Below are 22,339 nucleotides of genomic sequence, written 5' to 3' on the forward strand. Positions count from 1 at the left end.
TAGACCTGTGTTTTTGTAAAACTGTATGTGAATATGAGATGTGTTAGTGTGCACATCTGTGTAGGCTATCCATTCTGTTTATCCTAATTGCTTGTTAACTGACAGTTGTTATGGGAATGCTAAGTGGACCATGGGAACTAATGCGACAGACAGAGTTTTTAGACAGTTGAACAGGGAGTGCAATTTGTCCCTCGCACACCCCATTCCATCCCCTCTGGCTGTCAGGACACTCACCCTATAGAGATCATTTTGCTACATCCACAATGACATCTGCTAAACATGTGTATTTGATTTGGTCAAAAGCAACACAAAAAAACACACAAAAAAAATGTGTTTGAGGAATTGTGTGTGTGTGTGTTTTTACTAAACTGTAACATCAGCACTTTACACAACCAGACTGTGTGAGTCTTCAACAAAGCTGCTTCACAGTGACTGAGTCTGCAGTCACACATACGTATACTCACACTCCTGTAGAACCAGCTCTGTCTAGACCTGGGCCTCCAACAAAGCAGCTGTACAGTGACTGAGTATGCCATCCTCCACTGGAGCCCAGGTTGGAGAGCTGTTCCCGGCCTGAGTGCCAGGCATGCCCCACTCCCATACATGCCAGAGCAGAGGCCTCCCCACTGGGGGAAAAGACCACTGTTTCTGGGGTCTGAAAGACGGGCTGGTGGGTGGTCTGAACATACAATACTAGCTGGGACTGTATCTGACTGTTCTGGCCAGTACAGGGGTTAGTGAGGGGAGGGGGGAGTGTCTTCAGCTGCTAGGTAAGCAAACAAACTTGTTAAAGTATAGCTAACGAGATCGCTAAGGCAAAACGAAGTGGGTAGTGGGCAGGAGTTTGACAATAAGATATTCACTAGTGATTATATTGGATGGATGTTACACACACACACAAGTGCACACACACATGCAAGCCCTGTCCGGATCTGGTTGCTATCCCTCCCACCAGAGAGAAAAAAGCACCGTTGAAACATTTGAAACAAACTGACTCAAACACAAGAGTCAAAAGGGGAGGGAGTAGATTAGATAAGAGGAGGATGAGGGGAGATGGCTTGATATCACAGAAGCAGGAAATCCTATTTACACAGCCTCATTCTCCTCTGCCTAGCATGGGCTATATCAGCTTAACAAACCTCTCATGGTGTGTGTGATGTCAGACCAGATATCAGGAAACCATAAGCATGCAGGTCTGCTCCAATAGGAAGCATCTGGAAGGAAAGGACACTGACCAAGATATGTGTGCTCTCTCTCCCTCTATTTAATTTGTATTTATTTGTCCTTTATTTAACTAGGCAAGTCAGTTAAGAACACATTCTTATGTACAATGACGGCCTAGAAACAGTGGGTTAACTGCCTTGTTCAGGGGCAGAACGACAGATTTTTACCTAGTCAGCTCAGGGATTCTATCTAGCAACCTTTCGTTTACTGGCCCAACGCTCTAACCACTAGGCTACCTGCTTCCCCCTTTTCTCTCCCCCCCCTCTCTTTCTCTTCTCTCCATCCCTCTCTGCACTTCTAAATAAGCCTGCTATTGTCCAGGAGTAATCAAGCTGCATCATTAAAAATGTACACACCCACACACACAGGCAAATGTGTGTGTATTCACACACAATCACGGATGTTCGACTTGCATAGTTGCCTCTGAGCCAGCGTGCCAGTGTGCTGATAAGAATCTAATTTCTATTATTATTATTATTATTATATAATCTACTTTCTAATGACAGTGCCATATGTCTCAGGACACAAACAACACAGAACAGCTACTGATGCTAATGCAGCCCTCAACATTCTGGCAACAACCTCATCACTAATTCCATTGGTTCCATTGTGATCTCAGTGAGGGGCAAAGCTATGTTTTTACACCTGTGTAAAAAATAAATACCTAGGGGAATGAGGGAAAATTCTTGAATGTCTGACATGCTTGTCACATTGCTTGTGTATGTATGTGTGTGTGTGTGTGTGTGTGCGCGCACGTGTCCCACTCACCCTCTTCTTAAGGCGGTCTCTTTCTTTCAGTGTGAGTGTGTCAGCCTTAGCAATGACAGGGACGATGTTGACCTTGCTGTGGATGGCCTTCATAAACTCCACATCCAGAGGCTTCAGACTGGACAGGGACAGGTAGAAATACAAACAATAGATAAATAATAGTAGCTAAATAAAAAGTATAAAGTGATTATGTTCCCCCTACCTAGCCTAAATGGTTGTAAGAACTAGAGGTAGCTGTGTGTGTGTGTGTGTGTGTGTGTGTGTGTGTGTGTGTGTGTGTGTGTGTGTGTGTGTGTGTGTGTGTGTTCTTACCCGTGTCCAAAGGGAGAGATGAAGTAGAAGCAGCAGTGGACTCGGTTGTCTACGATGTGTCTGCGGTTCAGGCCACTCTCGTCATGAAGGTAACGCTCAAACTGGTTATCAATGTACTGGATGATGGTCTTAAAGCTGAGGACACACAGGACAGAACACACACATCAAACAAAAAACAACCAGAGACACAGTCTGCACTAGAAAACCACCTCCAGAAATAGACTGTGGAATTTTGGAGCTTAGGGAGTATATGTACTGTGTGTGTGTGTATGTATATATATATATATATATATATATATATATTTATATACTATATATATTGCTATATATATATATATATATATATATGCATCTCAAAAGCCTAAACTGGCTATATCTCCTCACCTCTTCTATCTCAATCTGCACCAATTTGAAAACCAGGGATAAGAGAAAGAAAAGACCAGAAAAGGAAGCTGTTTCATTGTATTGAGATGCAGCCTATCATCTCATAGACCAACATGGAGAAAAGGAGACCAGAAAAGGAAGCTGTTTCAGAGTATTGAGATGCAGCCTATCATCTCAGAGACCAACATGGAAAAAAAGAGACCAGAAAAGGAAGCAGCCAGAGATGCAGCCTATCAGCTCTGAGAGACCAACATGGAGAAAAAGAGACCAGAAAAGGAAGCAGCCAGAGATGCAGCCTATCATCTCTGAGAGACCAACATGGAGAAAAAGAGACCAGAAAAGGAAGCAGCCAGAGATGCAGCCTATCAGCTCTGAGAGACCAACATGGAGAAAAAGAGACCAGAAAAGGAAGCTGTTGCAGAGTATTGAGATGCAGCCTATCATCTCTGCCATCTGACCTGCTTTCTCTGATGACTTCCTGCAGGGCCAGTAGGCGTGGTAACTTGTTCATTAGCAGGGCGCCTACAGCTTCCCTCCCAGCCAGAACTAACATCAACACAGTCTGCATCCCAAATGGCACCCTATTACGTGTATAGAGCATAATTCTGGTCAAAAGTAGTGCACTATATAGGAAATTGGGTGCCATTTGGGATGCAGTTTACCTCTGACCTATATTCACCTCACCCTATTGGACCCAGGTAGTGTTGTGGTCCATTCCATAGCAACTCCAGATAACTCAGGCCACTACTGTGAAAAAATGCCTTGACTAATTCTGAGAGGAATGGAAATGGAATTGAAATAGAATGATCCCAACTATGGATGTAAGCATATCCTTAACACCTGCTAATGGGGCAGCAGGTAGCCTAGCTGTTAACATCGTAACCGAAAGGTCGCTGGCTCAAATCCCCGAGCTCACTAGGTAAAAAAAATCTGTTGACGTGCCCTTAGGCAAGAAACTCAATTGCCCTAATTGCTCCTGTAAGTTGCTCTGGATAAGAGTGTCTGCTTAATGACTAAAATGTAAAATGTAAATGTACTGTTGTCCCTTCGTTGTTACCAACACCACTGAGAGCTGTCAATAGAGCGGCTAACCTGCTCTATTGCACTCAGCCTAGCCCTTAGATCACTGCCAGTTGTCACCAACCCCGAGTTGTACGTCAAACCACCAGGCCCAAACACAGGTATGTCAGGACAATCAAAAGGAAACGGAGCAGAGAGGAGGAGGGGAAGAGAGAGGGACGAGGGGGAGGGAGAGAGCCCACACAGCAGCTGATGGGGGCAAGGGCACAGGAAGAATAACTGCTCCTGCCGTCATCAACCATTGTACACACACACACACCAGTCTTGGCTGTTGATGGCATCTCCGTATCCAGGGGTGTCGACCACAGTAAGACGGAGCTTCACTCCTCTCTCTTCAATCTCCACCGTACTGGCTTCTATCTGCACCGTCCGCTCAATCTTCTCTACAGAGGAGGAGACAAAAGGAAATACCTTTTCATTGTGTGTAACACACTAGGTTAAGTTTAGTGGGATCCCAGGGGACACAGCTTAATAATAAGCAGTTTCATTACTTTTCACATCAAAGTTTGTTCCATGTGACTTTAGAGCTTAAATAACAAAGTCTGCCAAAGCCAAGCCTCTGGACACAATATCCTTATGCAGATCTTCTGGCACTGGACAGGTGTAAGCAGTATGGTAGAAGTTGCTACTATAAGCCATCACCATATTGCTTACACTTATCCTATCCCTTCAGAACTACAAACACAAAAGTGGTAGGAGCTGGAGGTGCTTTTTCAGACTGGCCAATAATCAAAGTCATAAAGAGGGGATGGGCCTTTTCAAGACTAATACAAAATAAACATTCTTAAGATTCCACTCCAGGCAATACAATGCTGGAGACATCTGAAAACAGACCTTTCTCTGTTATTACAGTGTGTGTGTGTGTATGCACTGTCTGGTCTGAGAGCAGAACTCATTCCTCCTTGCTTATTTCCTCTCTCCCTGTGTGTGTGTGTGTGTGTGTGTGTGTGTGTGTGTGTGTGTGTGTGTGTGTGTGTGTGTGTGTGTGTGTGTGTGTGTGTGTGTGTGTGTGTGTGTTCACCTGCGGCCCCAGGGATGTATCTCTCTGGGTAAAGGTCTGTCAGAAACAGGCTGTTGATCAGCGTAGACTTGCCCAAACCAGACTCTCCTGCAGGGGGAATACAGACCAGGCATAGTACTCTAGGATCTATACATATCTACAAGGTTACTGTAGCGCACTACTTTTGGCCAGGGCCCAGGGTTCTGGTCAAAAGTAGTGCACTATATAGGGAAAAGGGCGCCATTTGGGACACAGACCTCAACTAGACAGCATTCTGGCACAAAATAACTGCTGTGTAGGTAAGCTTCTCTTGAATTGAATCAAAATAGTTGTGTAATAAGTCATACTCACCAACGACCATGAGGGTGAACTCAAATCCCTTCTTCACAGACTTCCTGTGTACCTGGTTGGGCAGGTTGGCAAAACCCACATATCCCGCCGCCTCAGGGAACTAACAAACACAAACACATGGTTATAGAGGTAATGTACAGTATTATACAACTCAATAGGATTAGCATTGGAAAAGGGGTCTTGAATTGTTTCTCTCCCTCCCTCTCTCTCTTTCCACCCTAACATTCTTCATCTCCAGTGTTTAGGAGATGTGTGTGTGAGATGGTCTGTGGTAATTGAGATTAAATGGATGAGAAAATCCCAAAAGCAATAAGGCTGTCGATGAAACGGAAGCATTTATACAGGATGTCCTCTGGGCTAGGATGATCGCTCTCTTTTTTCTGCTCTGTATGTGCGCCCCCAATGTGTGTGTGTGTGTGTATGTGTGTGTTGAAGTGGTAAGGGCACACTCACTTTCCCTTTCTCTCCAGACTGAGACATGGTCACTGTTGCTGGTCACCTAAACCTGCAACCAGAAACAAGACATCAGATAAGTCACAGTGTAACATAAGCCTGGGTGCTAGTCTGTTTCTGCTTTACTAAACTTGTTGTCTTCTTGGAAAGGCAACAATGTACAGTAGCATTGTTGTAAGCAGTAGACTGGCATCCAGGCTGTCTCACCATCTCATAGACAACAACTGTATAATCACTCACCACCAAGCCTGCAGTCATAACTCCTACTACAGTACTACCATTAATTTGCAGTAGTTACTATCATCGGCATTCTGAATAATAATAATGACACTGACAGCATCCACACTAGGGCACTTTAAGACTGCACTGACATCCAGTCACTCACAGCCAACCCCATTAACTTTGTATCACAGTCAGTGGATGGAGCAGAAACAGGGTGGGCATCAAGTTGATTCCCAGACCTCCAGTAAGGCCTGGTTTGTTTAGTTAGGCTCCTGCTGTCCTACTCAATGGTACTACTCAGATGACAGAGAAATGAGCCTGAATGATAAATTATTACATAATGGCCACCAACTGGTGCCCTGTGCTGCGCTGCCCCCCCCCCCCTCCATTTGATCACTAATGCACTGGGCACTGACTTACAGGTCGTGTGCGATAAGGCGAAAGCGGGGAGAGATGGCGAGCGCAGCCAGAGACAACTGAACCCTGTTATGTAACTTTATTAGAAAAACAAACAAAAGAAACTTAACAAAATAATTTTGAGGAGTGTCCCATATCTGACACTTTAATATTGTCTGGCAACCATTAAAGAGTGATGAAGACTGATTTATTCTACATGGTGCCAGGACCTCCTATCTCCGCAGCAGGCGACGTGGCCAGATATCCCTCTCCGTTTCATCGAGCTCTCAGGAGAACAATGGCTGTTAATCACCCAGGTTCCTGAGGCCTTTCATCTTTCCACGTTCCTGAGGCCTTTCGGATCACCACTCGCTGGGGTAGGAGAGGAAACAAGCACCGGCTCGCGGACCCGACCTCGGTCCCGCAGACCCCGACCTCGGTCCCGCTGGCCCCGACCTCGGTCCCGCTGGCCCCGACCTCGGTCCCGCTGGCCCCGACCTCGGTCCCGCTGGCCCCGACCTCGGTCCCGCTGGCCCGCAATCACACACACCACCAGGAGCTTAAGCACAGAGGTGGTTAGCTTGCGATATGGACCTTAGCAAGCAGGACAAAGCAGGCTAGCGCAGGGTGAGATTCGGCTGAGTGGGGAATTATGCATCCGAGTGATATCTTAATTCACAGCAGTATTATTATTAATCCTAGTTACCTAGCTCTACATTCTAGGGGCCATCATAATGTACAGGTTACAATGCAATTATTGAATATGCAAAAGCAATTTCTGTGATATGTTTTATGTCTGTATTTGAACAAGCTATTTTATCTGTAACAAAAAATGTATCCCACACACACACACACTATTCCTGGGCGGTCTCTGTGGGAAATAGCAGTAGATTAATTAAGCTGTTCCATTATCACTTCGGTAATATCACAAAGGCAACACTATGGGGGATACAGGCAGGCGGCAATAATACCCACTTAATGAGGGAAAGGGGGATATTTAGTCAGTTGCACAACTAAATCAGAGAGGTACGGGGGGCTGCCTTAATCAACATCCACGGTGCCCGGGAGCAGTTGTTACTGGGGGTTAACTGTCTTGATCAAGGAGACCTTTCGGTTAATGACCCAACACTCTTGATCGCTAGGCTACCTGACCGGCTTCTGTAAGCTGTTATGAACTCACACACCCACACACAAACACAATCAGAAGGCCCAACCTGAGGGAGATTAAACGGTTTGGCAAAGAAGGAAAAATGCCACCTTAGTTAAGCCAAAGTCCTGGCATGTGAGGTCTACACTTGATTTATTAGCTGGATTAAAGCCATGAGGGGCTGTGGTAGGAGTGAAGCTATTTACTTCACCTCTACCACACAGAAACTTAAAACAAAGCATTTACACCATACAGAATGATTTAGACCTATAACCAAATCTATATTTGTTATTATTATTTTGAATTATTTTAAGATTAATTAGTTAAGAAACTCTTCAAGAAATGGCAGCTAAAGTCCACCCTGATCTGAGCTATGCTATGACTCGGTTGTGAATTGATAAACTATTTAGCACTTAAATATACATTGCCTTCTCTAGCCTAAAAGCTACCTGGCCTGACATCCATATCTTCTTAGCTTCAGCACTGAATTAGACAAAAAGTATAGAATTCGACATGTACAATAGTTCCATTTTTAATGAAAGTTGGCAGACATGTATACACATACCAATAGCTATACAAATACACACACACACACACAGAGGGGGGTTTGAGGCTCAACTGTAATAAATTGGTCCTTTGGGGGTTGGGAGGTGATGGTGGGAAACAATAATAAAGCTGTTATACTCTGTTTCAGGAGCTCTCTACAGTCTGAGCCATAAGTTAAAAAAACACAACAATGGGCAGAATGAGAAGGCCTTTCAAGCAGACGGAAACCAGCAGGGCCACTCCTAATACACACTTTAGAAAAAGCACAGGATGGCCCTTTTATGATGGGGACAGAAAGGGAAGTAGCCAAGCAACATTAAGGTTGGATGGCAAGTAGTGATGGGGGGGAGGGGGGGTACCTGCACTAGTTGGCTGTACCTGCACTAAAACTCCAGTAGTTTTCTTTCATAGTTTGTTCTCCATCTTCTTTTTAAAATAGGGAACCAATTTGTTTTTAGCACTTATTTCCATGATTGATCAAAACTCATTTTCTCATGGTTCTCCCTCTGCAGCAGACATGGTGAGTAATGTTTGGAACATTGAATCGCAATAAAATCACAGTATCGAATTGCAATACATATCGTATTGGCACTTAAGTATCATGATATCATATCGTGAGGTCCTTGGCAATTCCCAGCCTTATACACAAGGTAAGAAAATGTTCTCATAATGTTAAGCTTCACTACTCACAAAGGCCTAGCTACTGCATGACTAGCATGGGATAATCACAAAGTTAAATGGCAGAGCAATATCAATATAATGTCACATTTTACTATCTGTTCATGCTGTGACATCATAAAGCTATGCACTCCTACAATGCATAAACATCTCAATACTGACCCAACTCAATGATGTGTAGGCCTAAGTTTAGATCCTGGGCAATTCCACCGTAATGGATCTCTGATTTTTCACTTTAAAATGTATGTCAAACAAAAAACAATGATCGCAAAGTTAAACAAACCATACAACTCTATGCAAAAGGGCTACTTTTAACAATTTCCACAGACATTTTGACAAAAAACTCATCTGAAGAACAGTGCAAAGTTTGGTAACAGAATGTGCTATTTGTGCCGCCATTCTCTTACCAAACTTTACATCTGCGCTGTTCTTCAAGTAAATGTGTTTTTGTCAAATTATCTGTGGAAATTGTTAAAAGCAGTTGGATGATTTGTTTATTTTTGAAATCATTGCTTTTTGTTTGACATAAATTTTAAAGGGTAAGGAAGCATGAGTTTTAACTCACCAACGTGTGGTCCAAGACTTAGTAACTTAGCTGTAGTCACGATTATGTTATGATTATTATGTTATCATTATTACGTTAAGTTATGTAGTTATGTTTTAGCGTTTTTACATTTATTAACTTATTTCTGGAAATCTTCTGAACTACCCACAATGCACTATTTCTCAACATCATATGGAGAACCGGTGCTACCTAGCTATGTTCCAGCTGGCTAACGTTTGCTACTAGTCATGCTAGCATGTACAGTGGGGCAAAAAGTATTTAGTCAGCCACCAATTGTGCAAGTTCTCCCACTTAAAAAGATGAGGCCTGTAATTTTCATCATAGGTACACTTCAACTATGACAGACAAAACGAGAAAAAAAATCCAGAAAATCACATTGTAGGATTTTTAATGAATTTATTTGCAAATTATGGTGGAAAATAAGTATTTGGTCATCTACAAACAAGCAAGATTCCTGGCTCACAGACCTGTAACTTCTTCTTTAAGAGGCTCCTCTGTCCTCCACTCGTTACCTGTATTAATGGCAACTAAAAGACACCTGTCCACAACCTCAAACAGTCACACTCCAAACTCCACTATGGCCAAGACCAAAGAGCAGTCAAAGGACACCAGAAACAAAATTGTAGACCTGCACCAGGCTGGGAAGACTGAATCTGCAATAGGTAAGCAGCTTGGTTTGAAGAAATCAACTGTGGGAGCAATTATTAGGAAATGGAAGACATACAAGACCACTGATAATCTCCCTCGATCTGGGGCTCCACGCTAGATCTCACCCCGTGGGGTCAAAATGAACACAAGAACGGTGAGCAAAAATCCCAGAACCACACGGGGGGGACCTAGTGAATGACCTGCAGAGAGCTGGGACCAAAGTAACAAAGCCTACCATCAGTAACACACTACGCCGCCAGGGACTCAAATCCTGCAGTGCCAGACGTGTCCCCCTGCTTAAGCCAGTACATGTCCAGGCCCGTCTGAAGTTTGCTAGAGAGCATTTGGATGATCCAGAAGAAGATTGGGAGAATGTCATATGGTCAGATGAAACCAAAATATAACTTTTTGGTAAAAACTCAACTCATCGTGTTTGGAGGACAAAGAATGCTTAGTTGCATCCAAAGAACACCATATCTACTGTGAAGCATGGGGGTGGAAACATCATGCTTTGGGGCTGTTGTTCTGCAAAAGGACCAGGACGACTGAGGAAAGAATGTATGGGGCCATGTATCGTGAGATTTTGAGTGAAAACCTCCTTCCATCAGCAAGGGCATTGAAGATGAAACGTGGCTGGGTCTTTCAGCATGACAATGATCCCAAACACACCGCCCGGGCAACAAAGGAGTGGCTTTGTAAGAAGCATTTCAAGGTCCTGGAGTGGCCTAGCCAGTCTCCAGATCTCAACCCCATAGAAAATCTTTGGAGGGAGTTGAAAGTCCGTGTTGCCCAGCAACAGCCCCAAAACATCACTGCTCTAGAGGAGATCTGCATGGAGGAATGGGCCAAAATACCAGCAACAGTGTGTGAAAACCTTGTGAAGACTTACAGAAAACATTTGACCTCTGTCATTGCCAACCAAGGGTATATAACAAAGTATTGAGATAAACTTTTGTTATTGACCAAATACTTATTTTCCACCATAATTTGCAAATAAATTCATTAAAAATCCTACAATGTGATTTTCTGGATTTTTTTTCTCATTTTGTCTGTCATAGTTGAAGTGTACCTATGATGAAAATTACAGGCCTCTCTCATCTTTTTAAGTGGGAGAACTTGCACAATTGGTGGCTGACTAAATACTTTTTTGCCCCACTGTAATTACATTCCAAACTAAGTATTGTGGGCTACTATGTACATCCATGAAGAAGAAACCATATAAATTAATCTGAAAAACTGTATCTCCTCTTCTCCTGTGCGTTTGTTAGTGGTAGTCGAGCGAGTGAGTGTTGTCGTAGTTTTCTGTTGTTAGTAGCTAGTGCAGTAATACCCACAAGGACGGGGTTACGACTCATTTGTGGCCCAAAAACGAGAAGCTAGCTTTGAAGTGGGACTGGTTTGTCCGGTTGAAGCGAGCGGATTGGTGTATGGGAACCATGCACACGTCTACTGTATGTTGTGCTCATTTCACTCTGGAGGACTTTGATGGCTTAGTATAACCAGTGAAAGCCAGGATTCGGAATGAGACTAGCTGAAACCAGGTGCTGTGCCGAGCTTGAACGTGAAGCCTGCAACCTCTATTTTCTACCGACCTACCGGTACATTGCCAGTGTCAGCAGTGATGGAGATAAAACGGATAAATTCAATGTGGATTTACCTCACTACATCGCTATTGGATTAACGGACTCTCCCTCTGTCGGTGAAATGGCCTCTCCCACTGAAGGCCTCTCCTTCACTCTTCTTTGACTTCGGTAGCTAACTTAGCCGTCAATCGTCAATTCTCCGATTGGCCGGGCCGTCTTCATCGACCTGGCCAAGGCTTTCAACTCTGTCAATCACCGTATTCTTATCGGCAGACTCAACAGCCTTGGTTTCTATAATGACTGCCTCGCCTGGTTCACTAACTACTTCTCAGATAGAGTTCAGTGTGTCAAATTGGAGGGCCTGTTGTCCGGACCTCTGGCAGTCTCTATGGGGGTGCCACAGGGTTCAATTCTCGAGCCGACTCTTTTTTCTGTATATTTCAATGATGTCACTCATGCTGCGGGTGATTCTTTGATCCACCTCTACGCAGACGACACCATACTGTAAACATTGGCCCTTCTTTGGACACTGTTAACAAACCTCCAAACGAGTTTCGATGCCATGCCACACTCCTTCTGTGGCCTCCAACTGCTCTTAAATGCTAGTAAAACTAAATGCATGCTCTTCAACCGATCGCTGCACACACCCGCCCGCCTAGCATCACTACTCTGGACGGTTCTGACTTAGAATATGTGGACAACTACAAATGCCTAGGTGTCTGTCTAGACTGTAAACTCTCCTTCCAGACTCATATTAAGCATCTCCAATCCAAAATTAAATCTAGAATCGGCTTCCTATTTCGCAACAAAGCCTCCTTCACTCATGCTGCTAAACATACTCTCGTAAAACTGACTATCCTGCCGATCCTTGACTTCGGCGATATAATTTACAAAATAGCCTCCAACACTCTACTCAGCAAATTGGATGCAGTCTATCACAGTGCCATCCGTTTTGTCACCAAAGCCCCATATACTACCCACCATTGAGACCTGTACGCTCATGTTGGCTGGCCCTCGCTACATATTAGTCGCCAAACCCACTGGCTCCAGGTAATTTATAAGTCTTCGCTAGGTAAAGCTCCGCCTTATCTCAGCTCACTGGTCACCATAGCAACACCCACTCGTAGCATGCGCTCCAGCAGGTATATTTCACTGGTCATCCCCAAAGCCAACACCTCATTTGGCCGCCTTTCCTTCCTCTGCTGCCAATGACTGGAACAAATTGCAAAAATCACTTAAGTTGGAGACATATCTCCCTCACTAACTTCAAGCATTGGCTGTCAGAGCAGCTTACCGATCGCTGCAGCTGTACACAGCCTATCTGTAAATAGTCCATCCAACCTACTACCTACCTCATCCCCATATTTGTTTTTTCTGCTCTTTTGCACACCAGTATTTATTCTTGCACATCCTCATCTGCACATCTATCACTAGTGTTATTTGCTAAATTGTAATTACTTCGCCACTATGGCCTATTTATTGCCTTACTTCCTTAATTTGCACACACTGTATACAGATTTTCAATTGTGTTATTGACTGTACAATTGTTCATCCCATGTGTAACTCTGTGTTGTTGTTTTTGTCGCACTACTTTGCTTTATCTTGGCCAGGTCGGAGTTGTAAATGAGAACTTGTTCTCAACTGGCCTACCTGGTTAAATAAAGGTGAAATAAAAATAAATAAATAAATGGCGTTATGTATTTCGAAAAAAATGCTGGTTTACTTTAATGAGCTAGGAATGCACTGGCTGACTCACGTAGTGCTAACGTTACGTAGGTAGGGCTAACATTAGCAGGCTTGTTGGCTACCAAATTTGCAAGCTGATTTGTAACAATAAATTCATACAGTATTTGCTTGTAAATTCGCTGAAAATGTAATGGAAACTAGTAGTCATGTGTGAAAGCAATTTGGTCTAATTTAAAATTATACATTTTGATTTCTGTTGGAGTTTAGAATTATAGGAAATAGGCTGGCTCGTCAGGTCCTCCATATTAAGTCACACCCTGCAAATGATTATTTACTGTGTGACTTCGTCATTCTTCGGAATTCTGATCAGTTTAATGTAATAACTAAAAAAATTGAAAAGTGAGGTGTAACTTTGCATTGGGACTTTTGATGTGTATTCTAATGCAAAACCATGTTACATATGACACGTTTATGCTACCTACCATTTAAAGTGAAAAATCAGACTCTCAGAATGGAATTGCCCCTATTCACAATGCATTGTCAATTTTGTCACAAGTGAAGTTTTGTATTATGATTTTGTATTTTTCAATGTTCCTTCCTTGAATGAGAAGATAGGATATTTGTAATGTAGCGGAAATGTTTTGGCCTTGTGTTGTCTACCACAGTTTTGACGTCCACACCCAGTTTGGGAAAAATTGACATTTTGCAAACACACCAGACCCTATGAAGTATTTAACGGCCAAATGAATAGGAATATGTTTGGCATGATTGCATATACTGTATATGGAAACATTGTATATTATCTTAAATAGGAAACAGGCCTATCAATTAAACTTGCGAAACACTATGAAACTATTTGTTTCATGTCAAACTTTAGCATGCAACAGTTTTTCCTCGTGTGACTGGTGTCATGTTGCCAAAGTTCAACTATCTGTAACGCTAATCTCACTCAAGACGCTCAATCCCTTTTCATCAGACTCATTCGGGTAGATAAACATTAATATACGACCGTTTGATACCTTACCTGTGTGTGATTTATGAAATGGAAATAAACATAAGTATTTCCCCCTCTTCTTTCTATCCCAGGACAGGAAAGAGATTTCAGAAACCGCTCAATTGTTCCGCCCCATGATGCCCGTTTGTCACGGGTGGGAGTCAGTGCCACTGGGTCCATTGCGGCTCAAACTATGGTGGAAGTGCAACAATAGGCAGCCTATAGGTAGTTTAACATCCAAAATGGCAGCCATGCTTCTCAGTTTCTACACAAGGCGGTTATCATTGTTGATGGATGATGACGTCAGATTTTGATGTCTTGACACGCTTTGGTCGTTTCGGAGGAGGAAACATTCCTTCTCCTAGCCTACTCGCTTTAGCCTCGCAACAGTAACAATGTAACAAGCCTTGTCTAAATGGCAACTTTGTTTTGATGTCAATGCAAACTTAGTAAAACATTGAGTCGGGGAGAGAGTGCATGGGGTGGATGCATTTTTTTCCAATAAAATATATTTCTAGAAATGTTCTATGGTAGCCTAGCCTACCATAGTACAGCCTAACCTACCATAAAACAAACATTTGTAACGTAACTAGTTACACCTGCTTACAACTGTGTTGTCAATAAACTGCAAACCGCAAGCTTTCACAGCATTGGGCAATCCAAACTGCTGTGAATGGGGATTACATAGGCTGTGTGTTTTTCTTTTATTTTGGCTATTATTACAATGTTACAATATTCAACAAAATAAAATAACATTGAATGTGATTCTAATAGGCTATAAATGTTGCAGGTCTGGGTAGAGCCATATACAGTAACCTCTGGGCACAACCAATTCATTGCATGTGCTTAAATTCTACTGAGTTTCCTTAAAAATATTATACCATTTAATTATTGTGTAGGCCTAGACAATACTATTCCAGTAATAATCAATTTGGTTAGAACAGGTTTTATTACAGCCTACTGGTCTTCCAAGTGTCCTTTGCGTTTGTTCCCAAACCTATATTTAACCAAATAACATACTAAACCATCTTCGGAATAACTGTAAACACACACAAAGCGCTCCTCTGGCTTTGTTCATTCTCATCCAATTTCCCTGCCTCCTCATTGGGGCTAAGAGGATGCGGTGACTTCTGATTGGGTGAAAGTTTTTCCTCTGGCTTTAGCATTTGTGGAGTCGCCCACACCCCACTCAAAATATATCCGTGGTCCAGACGCTCTATGTTACCAGTTGTTTTTACAGCCAGTCAGTAACATACTGACTAAAATAAATCATTTTTGTAGACTATTTGTAGCAACTTCCTAACTGAAGATCATATATCCTAAAGCGCAGCATCCAGATTGAGACGCGTTGTTAAACACAGAGGACAAATATTATTAATTTTAAATCCGTTAAAAAGGAGCTAAGATGGTGTCCGCTGGACTGGAGATCCTTGGACTGGGACTGTGCGTCATTGGTTCGCTCCTGGTGATGGTCGTTTGCGGGCTGCCCATGTGGAAGGTGACGGCGTTCATCGAGGCCAACATTGTGGTGGCTCAGACCATCTGGGATGGGCTCTGGATGTCCTGTGTGGTGCAGAGCACGGGCCAGATGCAGTGCAAGGTGCACGACTCGGTCCTCGCGCTCGGCCACGACCTGCAAGCGGCGCGAGCCCTGACCGTCATCGCATGTGTGTTTGGCGTGCTGGGGCTAATGGTGGTGATCGCCGGGGCGCAGTGCACCAACTGCATCAATGACGAGAACGTCAAAGCCCGGGTGGTGAACGCCGGAGGGGTTATCTACATAATCAGTGGCTTGTTTGTTTTAGTCCCTCTCTGCTGGATGGCCAACAACATAATCTCGGATTTCTACAACCCACAGGTGCCCGCGTCCAAGAAGAGGGAGATTGGGGCTGCGCTCTACATCGGTTGGGCGGCCACTGCGCTCCTGCTGATCGGGGGCGCGCTCCTCTGCTGCTCCTGTCCTTCTAACGGGAATTCGGGCTACTCGGCGAAATATGCCCCGACCAAACGGGCCACACCGAACGGGACCGTGGACTATGACAAAAGGAATTACGTGTAGCCCTGCGTCTCACCCTCATGATGGGGTGGCTAGGCTGTGCTTAAATGTGGTCTGTGTTTTTTTGAAAAACTTTTTTGAAAAACGTTTTTTGCACCTGCAGTTTACTCTGAACTTTGAAATAAATGAAAGCGTCATTCCCTTTTGTAACACTGACTTTAAACTAAACACAATATTGGAGAAAATATTCATTCATCCTTTTTTTGCAAACAGAAGAAAATAAACGTTTGGAGACTATGCGTATAGCCTAAAGTGATAGCCAATGACAAAAAGGAGCGTCTTTGTTTTAGGTACAGTAATGTTTTAAATGTCCAAGGCTATATTTTCTATAATTGCTCATAAACCTTTGCATTTAGAAATGTTTACCGGAATTTGTTTTTCTAAAAGGAAGTTCTAATGACAATGCTGTCTTTTTACTTCAGTGTAGGCTACAGTGACTTCAGAGTGGTTTAACTCCAAACCACGTAAAAGGTTTTTGGACAATGGGTTTTTGCTGCATGAGACTGTGTGAAGATAGACGAAAACATGTTGGCCTATTTTCAAACCAATACACAACTCAGGCATTCTTACATTTGTCTATAACAGCGAAAAATCACATATATTACACAAATTAGGACCATAGATTTAGATGTCAAATATAGGATGTCCACAACACCTGTTCTGGAGTCTAAATTATTTTAGGATAAAACAAAACATTTAGCAAACTTGTGTTTTATATATGTACATATTGTGCCAGATGTGTTTCTTTTCATGGATTTTTAGGAATATACTGCTGTTTTACTGACTGGTTTTGATGTAAAGATCCATTGTGTATTTGATGCAATATTCTTCTTTCCATTGTTACACTGACATTAAACGGATATTGTTTAAAGTATTTGTTTACATGTTTATTTAAACTGATCGAAAAGGTAGTTGAATTAATAGAATAAGGTACCAAAACATCAGAAATGTAGTTTGTAAGTCCTTAATATTATTTCTGGTTGGGCCTGCATGCAATGCATCCTGTTCCCACCGTGGTTCCCCAAACCCCAGCCTGGCGGTTGTAAACCCCCACAGCAGGAGAAAGTACTTTGGTGAACTATAAATCCAGATGACAATACCTATTCAGCTAGAGTGGGGCTCTGCTGTTCAGCACACAATACTCCCCGACCCCATCCCCCTTTCAGCCAGCGCTCCCTCTACACAACGCGCTGTTTAGCAGGCGTGTAAATTGAAGCTCGGGAGAATGTGCTAGAAACGTCTCCCCGCATGTCTGTCTTTCCACCACTATCGCTCTTTCCCGCCAATGGGTGGGTTTGGTTATGTAGGCCCGGATTGTGAGGTGGCTGATTGGGATGGCAAAACACATTTCCTGGTGGGATTAATATCACCAGACTTCAAAGAAATTGGAAATACAGACATTGCCATCCTAAAAGAAACATGGTATAGAGGAGATGGACCCACTGGTTGCGCTCTAGGTTATAGAAAGCTAGTAGTACCATCCCCTAAACGACCAAGTGTGAAACTGGGAAGAGACTCAGGGGGTATGTTAATTTGGTATAGAGCAGACCTAACCCACCATTAAATTATTAAAAACAGGAACATTTTACATCTGGCTACAAATTAATAGGGAAATTCTCAGACAAACATTTCCTCATGTGTGCAGCCTATATCCCCCCCCCCCCCCCCCAAAACACTCAAACAAAATAACAAAGTGAAAAAACAAACAGTTCTGTAAGGCAAATAAACTATACAGAAAACAACTACCCACAAAACACAGGTGGGAAAAAGGCTGCCTAAATATGATTCCCAATCAGAGACAACGATAAACAGCTGCCTCTGATTGAGAACCACACTCAGCCAAAAACAAAGAAATAGAAAACATAGGAGTAAAGAAACTAGAATGCCCACCCTAGTCACACCCTGGCCTAAGCAAAATAGAGAATAAAAACCTCTCTATGGCCAGGGGCGTGACACAAGGACTGATCACCCAAATCCACAAAAGTGGAGACAAATTTGACCCCAATAACTACCACGGGATATGCATCAACAGCAACCTCTGCATTATCATTAACAGCAGACTCATACATTTCCTCAGTGAAAACAATGTACTGAGCAAATGTCAAATTGGCTTTTCACCAAATTACTGTACGACAGACCACGTATTCACCCTGCATACCCTGACAAATAAACAAACCAAAACAAAGGCAAAGTCTTCTCATGCTTTGTTGATTTCAAAAAATCTTTTGACTCAATTTGGCATGATATTCTACTATACAAATTAATGAAAAGCGGTGTTAGGAGAAAAACATACACAACATTATAAAATCCATGTACACAAACAAGTGTGCGGTTAAAATAGGCAAAAAACACATTTCTTTCCACAGGGCTGTGGGGTGAGACAGGGATGCAGCTTGAGCCCCACCTTCTTCACCATATATATCAATGAATTGGCGAGGGCACCCGGCCTCACCCTACTAGAATCTGAAGTCAAATGTCTACTGTTTGTTGATCTGGTGCTTCTGTCCCCAACCAAGGAGGCATACAAGAGCATCTAGATCTTATCTTCTGCACAGATTCTGTCAGACCTGACACTGACAGTAAATCTAAGTAAGACAAAATAATGGTGCTCCAAAAAAGGTCCAGTTGCCAGGACCACAAATACAAGTTCCATCTAGACACCAATGCCCTAGAGCACAAACAAAAAAATTATACATACCTCAGCCTAAACATCAACACCACAGGCAACTTCCACAAATTTGTGAACAATCTGAGAGATAAGGCAAGAAGGGCCTTCTACGTCATCAAAAGTTTGACATCCCAATTAGAATCTGACAAAAAATACTTGAATTAGTTATAGAAACCATTGCCCTTTATGGTTTTGAGGTCTGGGGTCCGCTCACCAGCCAATAATTCACAAAATGGAACAAACACCAAATTGAGACTCAGCATGTAGAATTTAGCAAAAAGATCCTCTGTGTACAATGTAAAACACCAAATAATGCATGCAGAACAGAATTAGTATAATACCCGCTAAGTATCAAAATCCAGAAAAGAGACATTCAATTCTACAACCACTTAAAAAGAAAAGGTTCCCAAACCTTCCATAACAAAGCCATCACCTACAGAGAGATTAACCTAGAGAAGAGTGATTGTAGGATCCCCTAAGCAAGCTGGTCCTGGGTCTCTGTTTCAAAATGACAAACATCCCCAGGACAGCAACACAATTAGACCCAAACAAATCATGAGAAAACTAAATTATAATTACTTGTCACATTGGAAAGAATTAACAAAAAAATTGAGAAAACTGGAATGCTATTTGGCCCTAAACAGAGAGTACACAGTGACAGAATACCTGACTCATGTGACTGACCCAAAATTAAGAAAAGGTTTGACTATGTACAGACTCAGTGAGCATAGCCTTGCTATTGAGAGAGGCCGCCGAAGGCAGACCTGGCTTGCAAGAGAAGACAGGCTATGTGCACACTGCCCACAAAATGAGGTGGAAACTCAGCGGCACTTCCTAACCTCCTGGCAAATGTATGACCATATTGAAGACACATATTTCCCTCAGATGACAGACCCACAAATCACATTTTGATAAACTCACATATCTATTAGGTGAAATACCACAGTGCCATCACAGCAGCAATATTTGTGACCTGTTGCCACAAGAAAAGGGCAACCTGTCATGTATTGTCATGTTGTGTCTCTGTCCTTTCCTTTCACCCTGTCTCCCTCTGCTGGTCGTATTAGGTTACCTTTTCTCCCCCGCTTTCCCCCAGCTGTTCCTTGTCTCCTCCTGACTACCTCGTCACCCCGTTTCCCACCTGTTCCCTTTTTCCCTCTGATTAGTCCCCTATATCTCTCTCTGTTTTTGTTCCTGTCCTTGTCGGATTCTTGTTTGTTGTGTTTCATGCCTGAGCCAGACTATCGTCATGTTTGCTGTAACCTTGTCTTGTCCTGTCGGAATCTGCCGGTCTATCTGAGCCTACCTATGTTTGGTTATTAAAGAAGCTCTGTTTAAGTTAGTTCGCTTTTGGGTCCTCATTCACTCACCGTAACAGAAGAATCCGACCAAGAATGGACCCAGCGACTTCGGATCCTCTCCACTCAGCCGTCGAGATCCAGGGAGCGATGCTAGGCAGACACGAGCAGGAATTGTCTGCTGCTCGACATGCCGTTGAGACCCTGGCCACCCAAGTCTCCAACCTCACAGAACAGGTTCACCATCTCCGCCTCGATCCACCGGCCACTTCCAGGGCTTTCGAATCTCCGGAGCCCAGAATCAATAACCCGCCGTGTTACTCTGGGGAGCCCACTGAATGCCGCTCGTTCCTCACCCAGTGTGATATTGTGTTTTCTCTCCAGCCCAACACTTACGCCAGGAGCACTGCTCGTGTCGCCTACGTCATATCTCTCCTTACTGGACGGGCTCGTGAGTGGGGCACGGCAATCTGGGAGGCAAGGGCTGAGTGTACTAACCAGTATCAGGACTTTAAGGAGGAGATGATACGGGTTTTTGATCGATCTGTTTTTGGGGAGGAGGCTTCCAGGGTCCTGTCTTCCCTATGTCAAGGCAATCGATCCATAACAGACTACTCTATTGAGTTTCGCACTCTTGCTGCCTCCAGTGGCTGGAACGAGCCGGCTTTGCTCGCTCGTCTTCTGGAGGGTCTCCGCGCAGAGGTAAAGGATGAGATTCTCTCCCGGGAGGTTCCTTCCAGCGTGGATTCCTTGATTGAACTCGCTATTCGCATTGAGCGACGGGTTGATCTTCGTCACCGAGCTCGTGGAAAGGAGCTCGCGTTCTCCGTTGCCCCCCTCTCCGCATCACTACCATCTTCCTCTGCCGGCTCGGGAGCTGAGCCTATGCAGCTGGGAGGTATCCGCATCTCGACTAAGGAGAGGGAACGGAGAATCACCAACCGCCTCTGTCTCTATTGCGGTTCTGCTGGTAATTTTGTCACTTCATGTCCAGTAAAAGCCAGAGCTCATCAGTAAGCGGAGGGCTACTGGTGAGCGCTACTACTCCTGTCTCTCCTTCAAGATCCTGCACTACCTTGTCGGTCCGGTTCGTCAGCTTCCTGCAGTGCCTTAATAGACTCTGGGGCGGAGGGCTGTTTTATGGACGAGACCTGGGCTCGGGAACATGACATTCCTCTCAGACAGTTAAGGGAGTCCACGGCCTTGTTCGCCCTGGATGGTAGTCCTCTCCCCAGGATTCAGCGTGAGACGCTACCTTTAACCCTCACTGTTTCTGGTAATCATAGCGAAACCATTTCTTTTTTGATTTTTCGTTCACCTTTTACACCTGTTTTTCTGGGCCATCCCTGGCTAGTTTGTCATAATCCTTCCATTAATTGGTCTAGTAATTCTATCCTCTCCTGGAACGTCTCTTGTCATGTGAAATGTTTAATGTCTGCTATCCCTCCTGTTTCCTCTGTCTCTTCTTCACAGGAGGAGCCTGGTGATTTGACAGGGGTGCCGGAGGAATATCACGATCTGCGCACGGTGTTCAGTCGGTCCAGGGCCACCTCTCTTCCTCCACACCGGTCGTATGATTGTAGTATTGATCTCCTTCCGGGAACCACTCCCCCCCGGGGTAGACTATACTCTCTGTCGGCTCCCGAACGTAAGGCTCTCGAGGATTATTTGTCTGTAGCTCTTGACGCCGGTACCATAGTCCCCTCCTCCTCTCCCGCCGGAGCGGGGTTTTTTTTTTGTCAAGAAGAAGGACGGGTCTCTGCGCCCCTGCATAGATTATCGAGGGCTGAATGACATAACAGTTAAGAATCGTTATCCGCTTCCTCTTATGTCTTCAGCCTTCGAGATCCTGCAGGGAGCCAGGTTTTTCACTAAATTGGACCTTCGTAACGCTTACCATCTCGTGCGCATCAGGGAGGGGGACGAGTGGAAGACGGCGTTTAACACTCCGTTAGGGCACTTTGAATACCGGGTTCTTCCTTTCGGCCTCGCTAACGCTCCAGCTGTCTTTCAGGCATTAGTCAATGATGTCCTGAGAGACATGCTGAACATCTTTGTTTTCGTTTACCTTGACGATATCCTGATTTTTTCACCGTCACTCCAGATTCATCTTCAGCACGTTCGACGTGTCCTCCAGCGCCTTTTAAAGAATTGTCTTTTTGTGAAGGCTGAGAAGTGCACTTTTCATGCCCCCTCCGTCACATTTCTCGGTTCTGTTATTTCCGCTGAAGGCATTAAGATGGATCCCGCTAAGGTCCAAGCTGTCATTGATTGGCCCGC

At 43.9% G+C, this 22,339-nt stretch overlaps 2 protein-coding genes across 4 annotated transcripts in view; one reads left to right on the plus strand and one right to left on the minus strand.

Annotated features, from left to right (window-relative positions):
- Positions 1–14,218, minus strand: part of LOC110525804 (septin-2) — a 50,387-nt gene extending 36,169 nt beyond the window's left edge. The window contains exons 1-8 of one of the 3 annotated variants that reach the window (XM_036979949.1): positions 14,068–14,188; positions 6,504–6,749; positions 5,573–5,624; positions 5,120–5,219; positions 4,790–4,876; positions 4,028–4,151; positions 2,305–2,439; positions 1,993–2,110 (exon numbers count right to left, since the gene is read on the minus strand). In XM_036979949.1, coding sequence (XP_036835844.1) covers positions 1,993–2,110; positions 2,305–2,439; positions 4,028–4,151; positions 4,790–4,876; positions 5,120–5,219; positions 5,573–5,599 — 591 coding nt within the window. In that variant the 5' untranslated portion in view covers positions 5,600–5,624; positions 6,504–6,749; positions 14,068–14,188. Of the gene's footprint in view, positions 1–1,992; positions 2,111–2,304; positions 2,440–4,027; positions 4,152–4,789; positions 4,877–5,119; positions 5,220–5,572; positions 5,625–6,420; positions 6,442–6,503; positions 6,750–14,067 lie in introns of those variants that run through there. The other 2 variants (XM_036979948.1, XM_036979950.1) reach the window with 2 other exon arrangements.
- Positions 14,219–15,216: 998 nt separating this feature from the next.
- LOC110525805 (claudin-4) lies at positions 15,217–16,967 on the plus strand. The gene has a single exon (XM_021606244.2). The coding sequence runs from the start codon at positions 15,443–15,445 to the stop codon at positions 16,094–16,096; it is 654 nt and encodes a 217-aa protein (XP_021461919.1). The 5' UTR covers positions 15,217–15,442; the 3' UTR covers positions 16,097–16,967.
- Positions 16,968–22,339: the final 5,372 nt, after the last annotated feature.

Source organism: Oncorhynchus mykiss, chromosome 6 (genome assembly GCF_013265735.2).
Source record: "Oncorhynchus mykiss isolate Arlee chromosome 6, USDA_OmykA_1.1, whole genome shotgun sequence".
Taxonomy (NCBI): domain Eukaryota; kingdom Metazoa; phylum Chordata; class Actinopteri; order Salmoniformes; family Salmonidae; genus Oncorhynchus; species Oncorhynchus mykiss.